The sequence below is a fragment of the Dipodomys ordii genome, unplaced genomic scaffold (genome assembly GCF_000151885.1).
Source record: "Dipodomys ordii isolate 6190 unplaced genomic scaffold, Dord_2.0 Scaffold44, whole genome shotgun sequence".
Classification (NCBI taxonomy): Eukaryota; Metazoa; Chordata; class Mammalia; order Rodentia; family Heteromyidae; genus Dipodomys; species Dipodomys ordii.
The window spans coordinates 1,628,299-1,641,297 of record NW_012267260.1 but is presented as its reverse complement, the minus strand read 5'-3'; the positions used below and the strand labels follow the sequence as shown (position 1 = coordinate 1,641,297).

At 48.9% G+C, this 12,999-nt stretch overlaps 1 protein-coding gene across 2 annotated transcripts in view; it reads right to left on the bottom strand.

Moving 5' to 3' along the window:
* Nucleotides 1–12,999, bottom strand: part of Bmp5 (bone morphogenetic protein 5) — a 104,177-nt gene that overhangs the window by 56,902 nt on the left and 34,276 nt on the right. For both annotated transcript variants that reach the window (XM_013019122.1, XM_013019123.1), the window contains one exon: nucleotides 3,472–3,664. In XM_013019122.1, coding sequence (XP_012874576.1) covers nucleotides 3,472–3,664 — 193 coding nt within the window. The remainder of the gene's footprint in view (nucleotides 1–3,471; nucleotides 3,665–12,999) is intronic.

Sequence of the window (12,999 nt, the reverse complement as noted above, 5' to 3'; positions counted from 1 at the left end):
AGCCCGGCCGGTCTGTGCTGGGGGGGCTGAGGACGTGAGCCCGGCCGGTCTGTGCTGGGGGGGCTGAGGACGTGAGCCCGGCCGGTCTGTGCTGGAGGGCTGAGGATGTGAGCCGGGCCGGTCTGTGCTGGAGGGCTGAGGACGTGAGCCCGGCCTGTCTGTGCTGGAGGGCTGAGGACGTGAGCCGGGCCGGTCTATGCTGGGCGGGCTGAGGGAGGAGGAGGTGTGGAGCTCGGGGGCTTGCTGGCCCAGTTTCTCGGTGTGGACAGCGCTTTGGCCTGCAGCTCCCTACTGGTGCTACTGGTTTTCCTTTTTTCTGCTCTTTGGAGTCTGGGGCCGATCGTGGGGCAGTGCTAAGAAGGATGTGGTCTCGGGGAGGCTGCTTGGGCTGGTGACATTCAAGGCTGGTGGCCGGGGAGCCTGTTCTCATGGGGTCCAGATTCTCCAGGATCTTGTTTCCTCCAGCTCACTTCTGTCTTTCCCTTCTGACTGGCTCCCTCAGACCTGCTACCCAGCAAAAGGCTCGCAGGGACTGTCTATTTCCTCCATCTTGACAGGTCCAGACTCTGCACCACACCCTTCCCAGGGGCCCCGAGAGCCACAGGGCGTTTGCTGGTTATCTGGGGCCCTTGGCTTCCGATCTGGAATGGCACCCACTGCCCTATCCCCCGAGCAGGCAGCGCAGATCTGAATTTGCTTTCAGTTCCCAGATCGCCACCCACCAGCTTGCAGAATGCTCTCACTCATTCTCAGGATTAGACATGGCGCCACATTTGACTCCCTGCTCACGGTAGAGTGTGTGAAGGACAGGGAACCAGGGCCAGCCCCACCCTGGAAGCAGCTGGCCTACGTGGTCATTGTGAGTTCTCAGTCATGTTGTAAATTGGTCAACAATGTCTTATGAGAATCAGCTAATAAGCTTGACCTGACCTAAAGAAAGAGCCAATAGGCCCCATATTGTGACTGTTTCCTTCATAGCCAGATGTCTCCTGGGTCTGAAAACCAGTGGAGAAGCTTCTCCTCCACTTAGCCTGATTTCAATTGCTTGCTTCTGATTCCCAGAGCTCCTCCTTCCCACTGGCACAAATCTGTCACCAATAGCCACATCATCAATAGACGCGTCACCGATGACTTGTCATTGATGGCCCTGTAACCGACAGCCATGTCACCACGCCCATGGCCATGTCACCGATGGCCACAGCAATGGTTCTACGAGGTCTGAAGTTGAAATGGGTGCCCTGGTTGCTTGGACCACCTCATTCCGGTAAATCAAATAGAAGACAAATGGGAACTATAAAACTGCATCGAGCTCTCCGAGCCTGCTCTTACAGAATTTCTGATTCTAAACTGTATGCAAAAGGCTCAGATAAAAATCAGCAAACTAATATTAGCTGAAATCAAAATGAAGACTTTGTAGAAGTTTTTGGGTTTTGTTTTGGGTTAAATTCTCATTTAAAAAATTGTTTTTCACTGTGCAAAAGTTCTTCAATCCTAAGACATTTTAACTATTTAGCAGGTTTCCTGGCATTGCATCGTCCCCTAGTTTCAACTACCAAGACCACCAAAGATGTATGAGCAGTGAGTATACAGCCCCCCATCCAGTGCGGAAGACGGGAGGGTGAATCCAAACACAGCCACGGCCACGGCCACGGGCTCAGCACGGGCTCAGCACGGGCTCCACAGACCCTCGCATGTGAGGCTCCCAGGAAAGCGTAACATGCAAACGCGTCCACAGCAGGTGTCCAGCATATGATCACGCAGGCCTGCAGGCCTGGTTCGGAGCGGTGCACTCTTCGCTGGGTGGGGGAGCCGCTCTGGGCTGTGTGGAAGTTCAGCACCTCTGCTCCGGTCCGCCAGTCGCCACAGCACACCGCGTGCATCCGCCTGCGGGCCCAGAGCCCCAGCGCTAGGCTTCCTGAGGCTCCTGTGAGCCATGTGTAGCAAGCATCACCCGCTGCTGTGAGGTACAGACCCAGGACTGCGCAGTGTCCTGGAGAGAGGAGACCACGAGCTCCTTCCGGCGTGGGGCTGCCCCCGCCCGGGAGATGGCTGCGTGGATGTGTCCCAGGCCCTGTCCACAGGAGAGGAGCAGGCCGGGGCGGCCCGTGGGACACCGAGGACAGTCACCGCGTATCTCCCCTCCACGGAGCAGAGGCTCTGACGCCCAGGGGCCGGCTCCTGGGCTTCTGGTACATAAGAGAGCCGCTCAGACACCTGCACTCACAACGGGGCACCAACGCGCAACGTGTGCACGGCACACTTCTTTGGAGAGTGTATCACATGGGTGTGAACGGTTTAATTCCAGTGAGGCCATTCAGCACGCTTCGGACACACAGTGGGTGCTGACGAAATGCAAAGTGGCAGCAACCGTGCTCATTAGCAGCCAGTAGCCGTTGCTTGATTTGTACCCATCCCACATCTGCACAGTGCTGTGAGAGCATTTTAATAGCTAGAAGCTTTACTACTTAGAAGTAGCTCTTCTAGGAGCGTGCCTCTCCTCTTCCCCTCTCTGTCTCTGTCTCTCTCTTTCTCCCTCAAGTTTCTATTCATCTTGAAAGGCTCCAGTCAAAGGTAGCCCCCTCTCGAGGCTTTCTTCGGGCGTCTCCCCCCCCCACATAAAGAATTAATTTTCCTCCCTCCGCCTTTCCACACTCCCCGTGCATGCTTACCTCATCCCGCTTAGCACGTTGTATGGCCGTTATTAAAGTCTGTGGAGGCAGGACCGCCGCGGCCCAGCCTGGGGCTAGGCGCTTTCGAGCTCTTATTGATTGGGCATATGTCCTCTGTGCTTGCTCAACCAAAGCACGCAAACCAAACTCAGCTGAATTATCTGGAAAACTCAATCATGTGGAAACCTCATTTGCCAGATATATGAGGTGTGACTGAGGAACGGCCCACTACGTAGAACACCGGGGTGTGAGGCTCATATGAAAAGATTAAATATGTGAAATGATACAGAATGTGTGAACTTTTTTTTAACCAAGAAAAGCAAAGATTTGGATACCATCAGAACGCTCCTTTAACCTGCGCACGTTTTAAACACGCGTAGGTACAAATGGGGAAGGTGGGAGACGGTGGGAAGAAAAACTGTGGTTTTAAGGGCTGTAAGTCTTGCTAAGATAAATACATGGGAAAAGAGATGACACAATGGCTTTGTAAGTTTTTAAACTTGATTACAGAGCAAAGAACTCATAGGCCATTTGGTGAATGGGTCAGGCGGTGTCTTGAAATTGCCACATTAATTCATAAAACACCAGCCTCAGACACGGAGAAACCCCCACACAGATCATCTAGAACGAGTGAGACGGGCCTGCGTGGAAAAGCAAGATGCACACGCATCTGTGGACTGTGGGAAAGAACTCCCATGTCATCTTCTCGCTGGAGTCCCGCCCGGCGCAGGGCATCTCTGCCCCAGAGTAAGCAGGCGTGGTGATGCAGGAGTCAACAGCATGTGCAAGAGACCAGGCGTACCTGTTGGCGTGCTCCCTGATGATCTGGTAGATGCTGATCTTGATCGTTTCGTTGGCGAATCTCTCGTGGCTCTTGTCCTTGAAGATCCGGAACTCGGCAGCGCTCACCGCCTCCCCGTGCGGGATCTGAGTCAGGTCGAAGCGGAATTCCTTGTAGTGCCTTCGCTGGGGAGAAAAGTCCTTGTCTCGTTCCACTGGGAAGAGAGGAAGGAAGAGAGGAGGGGGTCAGCCCGCTGTGGAAACGGGAAGGAGCGCTCAATTCTCCCCCTGAAAATGAACACAAGCACGCGTAACTGGAAAACACTAAAGCCACGGCCCGGTCTCTACGCCTTTCCCGAGGGCAGGTGAAGGTCGCGCTCCCAGCGCTCCCCAGCGCGCTCCCAGGGCCGGGGCACCGGTGCTGCCCGGGAAGCAGGCCGACGTCACCGAGGTGACAGGCTGGAGTCTGCACCTCCGCGTGGCTCCTGCAAGTAAGGCTTTCACGGGGAGTGTCCCTGTGGCTACGTGGGCGCAGACGTCTGCGGCGCTCAGATCCCACATGCAGCGCTTTTCTGCCGAGGGCACACGCAAATCCTTTCTTGCCGCCGTGACGCCTGCGGGGAGCACGCAGGGCTGAACTCGCCCTGTGTGACTGTGCACACCGAGGCCCGGCCTGTCTCCTGACTCACACCCTCAGGAGGGATGCCACCCCCACAAGGCATGTCCTCCGCTCCACCAGTGCGCGTGCACTCCCGTTCTCAGGACGGTCCTCTCACTCAGAACTCTGGGAACCCGGCTCTCCCCTTCCCCGTCATCCCAACAAATGGAGTCAAAGAAGTCAATCTCTTTAGCTAAGATATTATTGTTTGAATGTTGATTTAGGACAGTAAGTGCAAGGAATCGGTTTAGACAATAGAGCTGTGCAGAATCGCGTACTGTCAGACGCCTTCTGTCTCTGGCAGATGCTCAAGCGTGTTAGTGAGCTCCAGACCAGCGGTGCGGGCAGGCGGGCTCTGTCACTGCCTGGTGAGTTTCTGGGTATTCGCTGGTTCTCCAGGTCTCAGTTGCTTTGTGCGGCACAGTGCTGAGTGACCAAGGCCCCGTGTCCAGGGCCCTGTGCATCTGCAGCCGACAGCAGTAACTTTTAGACATCTTCACAGTGGAATTCTTGTCTTTGCTTCTGTTGCTGTGATGGATTACATTTATTGACTTGGTATACTGAACCAGCATTGCACCCTGGAGTGAATCCTGTTTGATCATAGTGTAAGATTTTGGGGGTTCATGGTTGAATTTCATTGGCCAGAATTTTACTGAGAAGTTTTGCATCCATGTCCATCAAAGAAATAGGTCTATGCCCTTCTCTTTCTTTGATGAGTTCCTATCTGGTTATGGGATGAGCGTTACGCTGCCTTCACAGAGGGAGTGTGGTAACAATCTTTCCCTTTCTGTGTCATTGAAGAGTTTGAAGACCATGAGCGTCAGCCCTCAAGTAAACACACTGAATGGTTAGGAACAAACACCGGGACATGTGAAAGTATTTGCACACAGAAACACAAGGTGCAATATTTATGTGCATCTGCTCATATAAGATAATACTTATCAAAATGAACCCCAGGAAATGGAAATACGGTGCTTTTTTTTCCTTTGTTGCTGTTTTAGTTTTCTTTCACTTTTCTTTCCCTCTTGTCTTGTTTGTTCACTTATCTGGGGAGGACAGGACAAAGGATGAACAATTGTACCAGTGACACTTACTAGATGGAAAATGAACTGTAAAGATATGGGTGGGGCAGGAGGGGAAACTGGGGGACCGTGAGGGCAGAGATGACATTATCCAAAAAGAAACGCACTCTGTCTGACTTACGTAACTGCAGCCCTCCTACATCGCCTTTACAGCAACAATAAAAATGAACGAAGAGAAAAAGAATTTTTTTCAATGACATGGCTTATTGCTAAAACTTGTTACGAAAAGATTCACAAAATATCCTCGAGGTATAAATGGATCTACCAGGTTCGAAGTTGGATTCAGCTGTAAAAGCATCTGTAGAAGATTCGCTGGTATCAGCACTGCCGGAACTGTGTGGGAACATGGCTGTCCGGGCCACAGGATGGCCTGAGCCTGGGAGGCGGGCTGTGTGCCGCGCCTCCTGGGATCGGATCCCGTCCCCACAGCCCTTGCCTCCCCATCCCCCGCCCCTGCCCCCACACACAGTCTCTGTGTGATCCCACCACAAGGTGGGCGGCAGGTGCAGAAGAAGCCCCAGGCACCCCGGCTGGATGCCCCCCACGAACCCCGACCCACGGGGTTATGAAACTGTGACCTTCTTAAAATGTCATTATCCTTTTCCTAAGAAAGGCCTGTCTCCAGAGGGCCTGCCGGACATCCCCTGCGTAACAAGCTGGTAATTCCATCTGCACAGACGAAGAGGCGAGTCTGCAAAGAGCATGCAGTTCTGCGGCAATAATGCGGCGGCGTGGAGGCTTGCTCCCCAGGACTGTGACACGGCAGACAGGGCAGCGGGAGGTGGGAGGGAGAAGGGAGCGGGGAAGCGGGTGAACGTAATGAAATGGAAACGGAAGACAGACATTGTTCAGAGAGGCGGGAAGGGAAGGCGTTGGGCATAGCACCTGGGTGAAGCTGATCAGGGCACAGCTTGTTAGCATCCCGGAACCATTCGTGAGATTCACATACACTCATACACACTGGGGGGGGGGGGAGGAAAGTTTGAAGGTAGAAAATCTTCCTAACTGAACAGCTAACAACTCGATGTCCAAGTTCTGCTTTGAGAGGACTTAATTGAACTCACTGTGACTATTTTCTCAAGATGAAAACAACAAGGAGAAACAGGGAATCCACAGTGCAGTGAAGGGTGTGATGCTCAGAACCTGGTCTCTGGGTGTCGTGTGCCAGGCCAGGATGTACGGCTGCCACGTGCATTCTAGTAATGTGTCCTGTCTGACGGTAGATACACTATGACTTAGGTCTTCCATCCTGCCTTCGCAAGGCTACTCTCTGAAAGCTCGGGAGATATGCAGCTCGGTTTCCACTCACTCGGCAGGTAAGCTGGGAATCCACTGGTGGGTGAGATACTCGCGCTGTGCATAGCTCCTGCTTCTCTGCAGTACTGCGCACGCATGCGCCACCCCAGCACCAGGGATCTGCACATACAAATGGTATTTGCACCAGAAAAGCACGAATATATTTCCTTCATTCTAAAAAGCAATATTCAGAGTTCCAAGTGATAAGAGTCATTATTCAGCTGTTCACAAACTACAGCTTTTGCTCGTGAACCCTAAATCAAAACAAAACTCTAGCTCTAGAAATAAGAGCTGGGACCTAAGTCTCTCGGAATCCAATCTAATGCGCACACCTGCACAGCACGGAGCACTGCTAAGTTCACCTTCTGTAAAGTCATCCGCCAGTCTCGAATCTCTGGTGAGATGTGAGTATAATAAAGTGGAAAGCTAGAATTTCAGGCATTGTTATAAAATTTCAGTTTTCTTATCCAGGCTATTTAACATAACCCCTTAAGGGGACAAATTTTCAAAGGCTTTAATAAAATCTCGTATTAAACATGCCTCACAAGGTCTGCAGCAGATCTGCCTAGTGACTCAAACCCCTGTGTCCTCTCGCTCTGTGTGGCCTTCACCTTCATGATGCCCGCACATATTCAACAAGCTCCTCTCAGTTCCCTCGCAGCGCGGTCGCCTGGCTGGAGAGGCGGCAAATATTAATATCCTGACTTGAGAACGGGCGGCCACAGAGGTCTGTCCGGCGGACCTCGCCACGAATCCTGGCTGAACGCTCCTCTCGCCGTGCGCTCGACTTCCTCATGCTCTGCAGAAGCTGGTTTCTTGTTAGTATGTTCAAGGCCGTTAAATAATACACACATGCCGGGCACCGGTGGCTCACTCTTATAATCCTGGCTACACAGGTACACAGGACGCTGAGAGCTGAAGATCTTGGTTCAAAGCCAGCCTGGGCTTTATCTCCAATAAACCACCAAAAACTGGAAGTGGCATGGTGGCTCAAGCAGTAGAGTGCTTGCCTTGAGCTGAAGAGCTGAGGGACAGCACCCAGGCCCAGAGCTCAAGTCCCTTGACTGACCAAAACAACAACAACAAACAACAACAACAACCAATACACACACAAGTACAGGCTGGGGACGGCTGCTCTGATTACGAATATGTCATCAGCATCTAACGTAACCCAGGCTGTCAATCATTAGTTGACATAAGATGTCGTAAAAAAGTTGAAATCCGGTCCACCCTCCAATCTGTCTTCCTGCCTCATTCCTTCATACATGCATGCAGTTACTTATTTAAATATCATTTGTAAAGTCAGCCAAGACAAATGCTGGAGGGGATGCGGAGAAAGAGGAACCCTATTACACTGCTGGTGGGAATGTACACTTATACAACCACTTTGGAAAGCAGTCTGGAGGGTCCTCAGAAAGCTACATATTGACCAGCTATACCACTTCTAGGCATCTACCCTGAACAACAGGAACCAATATACAAGGACACGTGCACCTCCATGTTTATTGCAGCACTGTTCACAATAGCCAGGCTATGGAAACAACCCAGATGTCCCACCACAGATGAATGGATCCAAAGATTGTGGTATCTATACACAATGGAATATTGTGCAGCCATTAGAGAGGACAAAATAATGGCATTTTCAGGGAAATGGATGGAGTTAGAAGAAATCATGTTGAGCGAGGTAAGCCAAGAATGAAGAGACAAACAGCACATGGTCTCCCTGATAAGTGGATGCTAAATCCAAAATGTAAGGTGATATGACAAAATTAACAAAGCTTAAGAAACAAAGGACTTCCACTCAGCTGGTTGGATCACTACTAAATAGCCCCATGCTGCTGATCACATGTATGGTATATATGTGCACACCGGAGGGAAACCAGGAGGACGACACAGAACTAGAGGAAATCAGGGAAAAACATAAAAATAAATAAATAAATATCATTTGTATGCAATAATTTATTTGAGTGTCATCTGTGTGTATAACTTGCTCAAGATTCCAGTTCTTATCACTGCAGATAAAAGACTCTCTGGAGTCACAACTTCTATTCCCAGGCCTTCATCAACACAATTTTGTGTGGATTTTCTGGAAGAGGTTTGGTTGGTTTATTACTACAATTATTTTAGGAAAAATTGATTTTGTCCACAATGTTTTTATTCTGCTCTCTTCAAAGAACTTTTTCCTCTACAACTTTTCTTCAATATAAGTGATAACAAAATTTGTAGCTTCTGTTCATTCTAGAAAACATCTGTGATCGTGAACAAACTAAATGTGCTCTAGTCTACCAATTTCATTTCTCATCTAATGAAATATTTATGAAATAGGAAATGATTGCATTCACAATTTGAATTACTATGATACAGACATGAGTGTCAATGTGCAAGATTACACTTTTATGACAGCCACACCTTGAAGGTAATGGTGGTGTTCAATTTTGAAATACTTGTAATTCTCTCTCTGAACCACCCCACACCCAACCTTTTCTTCTCTAGATCCTCTCTGTATCAAAACTCCCCAAATAGATGGAAAATAACAAATACACATAATTAACAGTCCTGATAGTAATATTTCTATACTATTCCTTATATTATTTCTTCTCATAATTAATATTCCTTATATAAGGAAATAATATTCTTTATATTCTTTATAATAATATTCCTTATAGAAAACATAGACACACAATATTCCTTACAATAGGTGAGGTACTCAATCTACTGACAGTTTGGCAAGCATTAAGCAATCTGTTTACCTACACGTTACAATGTCTCATCACCCACCACTTCTCAAATGGCTTGAGAAGGTGCAATGGTACACAGGCAAACTAGAAAAACTCACAAAAGCAGTGTGCTGTATTAAATATTTCCCTTTGAATTCTTTCCATCAGTGTACATCTTTGATAGCTAAATACCCGGCATTTCCTGAATCTTCTTTACTATAATTCCTAATAAAATCACTAGACAAAAATGTGCAAGACTCCCTAAAAAACCCTAATTCTATTTGGTGGTGTAGGGGAAAAAAATCTCTTTATTCCCAGGTATAATGGAAAAAATATGGCAGTTATCTTGTTTAATCAGACTCAGATTTGTATAGAAGGACACAAGACAGACAAGCTAGCAGCTTCTTCTAATGGAGATCATTTCACCATATCAGGTCATCACCATTGTTTCTTTCAGGTGGACCAGAGAAGAAACAAATATAACCACATTTAAAGCACACACTACGCCCATCAGTTCACGTAATCAGCGCAGGCCTGCTCACTCCTGCTGACCTGACACATGCGCACCACAGAGCCTGGCCATTGGTCATGCCTGTGAGCCTCCCACTGTCATTTTGTCACAGGCATGAAATAAAAACGAACACAAAGCCAGGCACCGGTGGCTCACGCCTGTCATCCTAGCTACTCAGGAGGCTGAGATCTGAAGATCATGGTTCAAAGCCAGTCTGGGCAGGAAAGTCTGTGAGACTATCATCTCCAATGAACCGGAAGCGGTGCTGTGGCTCAAAAGTGGTAGAGTGCTCATCTTGAGCTGAAGAGCTGAGGGCCAATGCCCAGGCCCTGAGATCAAGCCCCACAACTAACAACAACAACAGAACAGAGAAAGCCATGTGGTGCGCGGCACACAGCTACCCCGCATGCTCTCTGGGACAGCTCTGTGTGCACAAGCACACGTCTCAGCGGTGAAATCATCCTTGCAGGCAAGCCTTCAACCTGGCACTCTGCATTTGAGCCTATGATGGTCAACAAGCTCACCCAAATTTAAAGATCGTGTTTAACTGTACACACACACACACACACACACACACACACAGGTGCATGTGTGCATGTGCAAAAAAACCCCACAGAAAACAACCCATCAAAACACATTCAGGGGAACCTACATGCCACTACTGGAATCACAATTATGGCAGTGGTGGTGAATCTGCTACCTTCGGTTTCTAGATTTTTATTTACACTCCAAAGGTCTCCATCTGAGCAGAATGGTAAAGTGATCTACAGCAGTAGCAGAGAACTAATTTCACTGGCAGAGAAAGCAAGATTAATTATTATTCTGCTTTGGTTTAAAAAGTGGTATTGGAAAAACATCCAGGAAATAAAATATGAATGGAGAGTTTTACCTTCCATGATGAACAGCAAATGCTACAACACTGTGGACTGAACTTCCTCTAAGACAAACTCAGCATTGTTGAGACATAACACAAATTAATGAATGATTAAAAGTCTTTCTTCCCCCCAAACAGATACCTCCCCAAACAAGTTTATCACTACTAGAAATTGGACAGAACTATCCTGGGCTAAATAGTTTCATGTCTCCCGCATCTGAAGACCAGAATTAATTAACGGAGCACTATGCTTTTATCCAGTTGGTGATTTATCTGCAGTTTAGAGAGGGTGCTTCCAAGGGCAGTCCACCCCAATCTCCCATCTGAGGCTGGAAATCAGAAGACACCAACCAACACACTCGGTAGCTGCAATGGAGAGATAGCACTTTCCCAGGAGCCCAGCCAGCTGGAGAGCGTGCACATCATCGTTTGCTGCTGAGTGCAAAAAATCATTAAGACATTACTCACGGAGTTATTACTTATCTGTGTTGCATTTTAAATGAAAAGGGAGGAGGAAAAAAACCCACAAAGATATCGTGTGACCACCAGGATGTGTAACTTCACAAGACGCCCCTCGCTGACTGGCCCGGGGAGAAACATAAACTTGGTTCTATAAAGACCTATTTATTGGTCGGTGAATGCATGTGTTCATGTTGCCTGTGAATGAGTAACCACCCCAGAGAGTGCGGTAAACTGCAAATTCCAGAAGTCCTTGGAGCCGCTGAATACCGCAGCCATGTGCGACCTGACTGAGAGCCAACTGTCTCCCGAATGCTCGGCTTCAAAGAACAATTTCATTTGATGCGCCAAAGTTCTGCAGTTGCAACACTCTTACTCCTGCTCGCTCCATGAATACAGCGTTAGAAAAAGGGAGAGATTCGAAGCGAAGAAGGGAAGGATGAACTATGTAAATACTTAACACAATAATCAAACAGGTTACCAAAGTCCATTTTTTAAGATTCATACTTGTGAAATTTAAGAAATGGGATGAAATGTGCTGGCCAGGCACTGGTGGCTCACACCTGTAAACCTAGCTACTCAGGAGGCACAGATCTGAGGATTGAGGTTCAAAGCCAGCCCACGCAGAAAAGCCCATGAGACTCTTATCTCCAACTATCAAAAAAAAAGCCAGAAGTAGAGTGATGGTTCAAGTGGCAGAGCACTAGCATTGAGCAGAAAAGCTGTGACCAGGCCCTGAGTTAAAACCCCAGGAACCACACAGGAGAAGGAGAAGAAAGGAGAAGAAAGAAATCATATCCTGCTGCTTTAGAGTACTAATCATCTAGGAGCACACACAATGGTATCTGATGTGAAGAGGTGGGGGTGGGCGGTGCTGAGCTCTGGCCACCGTCCTGTTGGTGTGGGGTCTCCTCCCCCCCCCCCCGTACCACAGCACACATCAAGCACTGGGGCAGACACCGGCACCCGAGAGATTAATCATCAATAAACAATCGTGGCAATACACTAATAGGTAAGGACAAACTAATGTATCACACATTTTTCTCTTATCCCCTATTTGACCTGGAAGGTGGATTCTTTTTATTGTGCTGTGACATAGGCAAAAGCCATTCATCTCTTCACTCTCCTGAGTTGGCCGGTCACAACGCAGGAATGATTCCTCCATTTTACAATTGCTGATCCAGTGCACTGAGAACTACCGCTGTCCTTCTCCTCATTCCAGGGGCGCTCTAACATGTCTCGCTGTAATCTCCTCCACTCAGTGTGCTGTGTTCTCTCCATGACTAACTTGCTGCTCTAATCTCCTCTGCTCAGTGTGCTGTGTTCTCTCCCTCCACCCGTGGACTCAGTTTTTCCCCCATCCTTGGTCAGAACACTGACGGCCCTGCAAATGAGCCCAGTCGGCGTTATTGATTTGTGTCCATCTATGTCACAATCCGGGAAATGAGATGTTTGCTGATTTTTGAGAGTTAAACAGCATTGATGCTTTTAATATGGGCTTGAATCTGATTGTTTTGGTTTTGTTTTGCTCCAGCAGGGGACAGGCCTGCTCGCCCTCCTGAGCAGACTCAAGGCCCAGCCCTGAGCCCAGGCCTCCTCCCGGCTGCCAGCTGCCACTCACCCCTCAGCCTTGCTTGCCCTGGCAGCGAGACCTCTGCTGCTGTATCTATGTAGTCTAGACAGAACTGCAGGACTCGTTCTCTGAGACAAGCCCTAGTAGTTGTGAAATAGAAGTAACTTAAGACATGAGCCAAGAGTGAGGGAGAAAAGTTCTCCTTCTGCATAGTGAGGCTGTGCGGCAGTGGAAAGAAAGATGATTGGAGGGGGGGACAGGCAACATGAAAGGAAGCAAGAAGGAGAGGGAGAGGGGAGAGGGAGAGGGAGGAGGAGAGGGAGAGGGAGAAGAGGGAGAGGAGGAGGAAGAGGGGGAGAGGTAGAGGGAGGGGGAGAGGG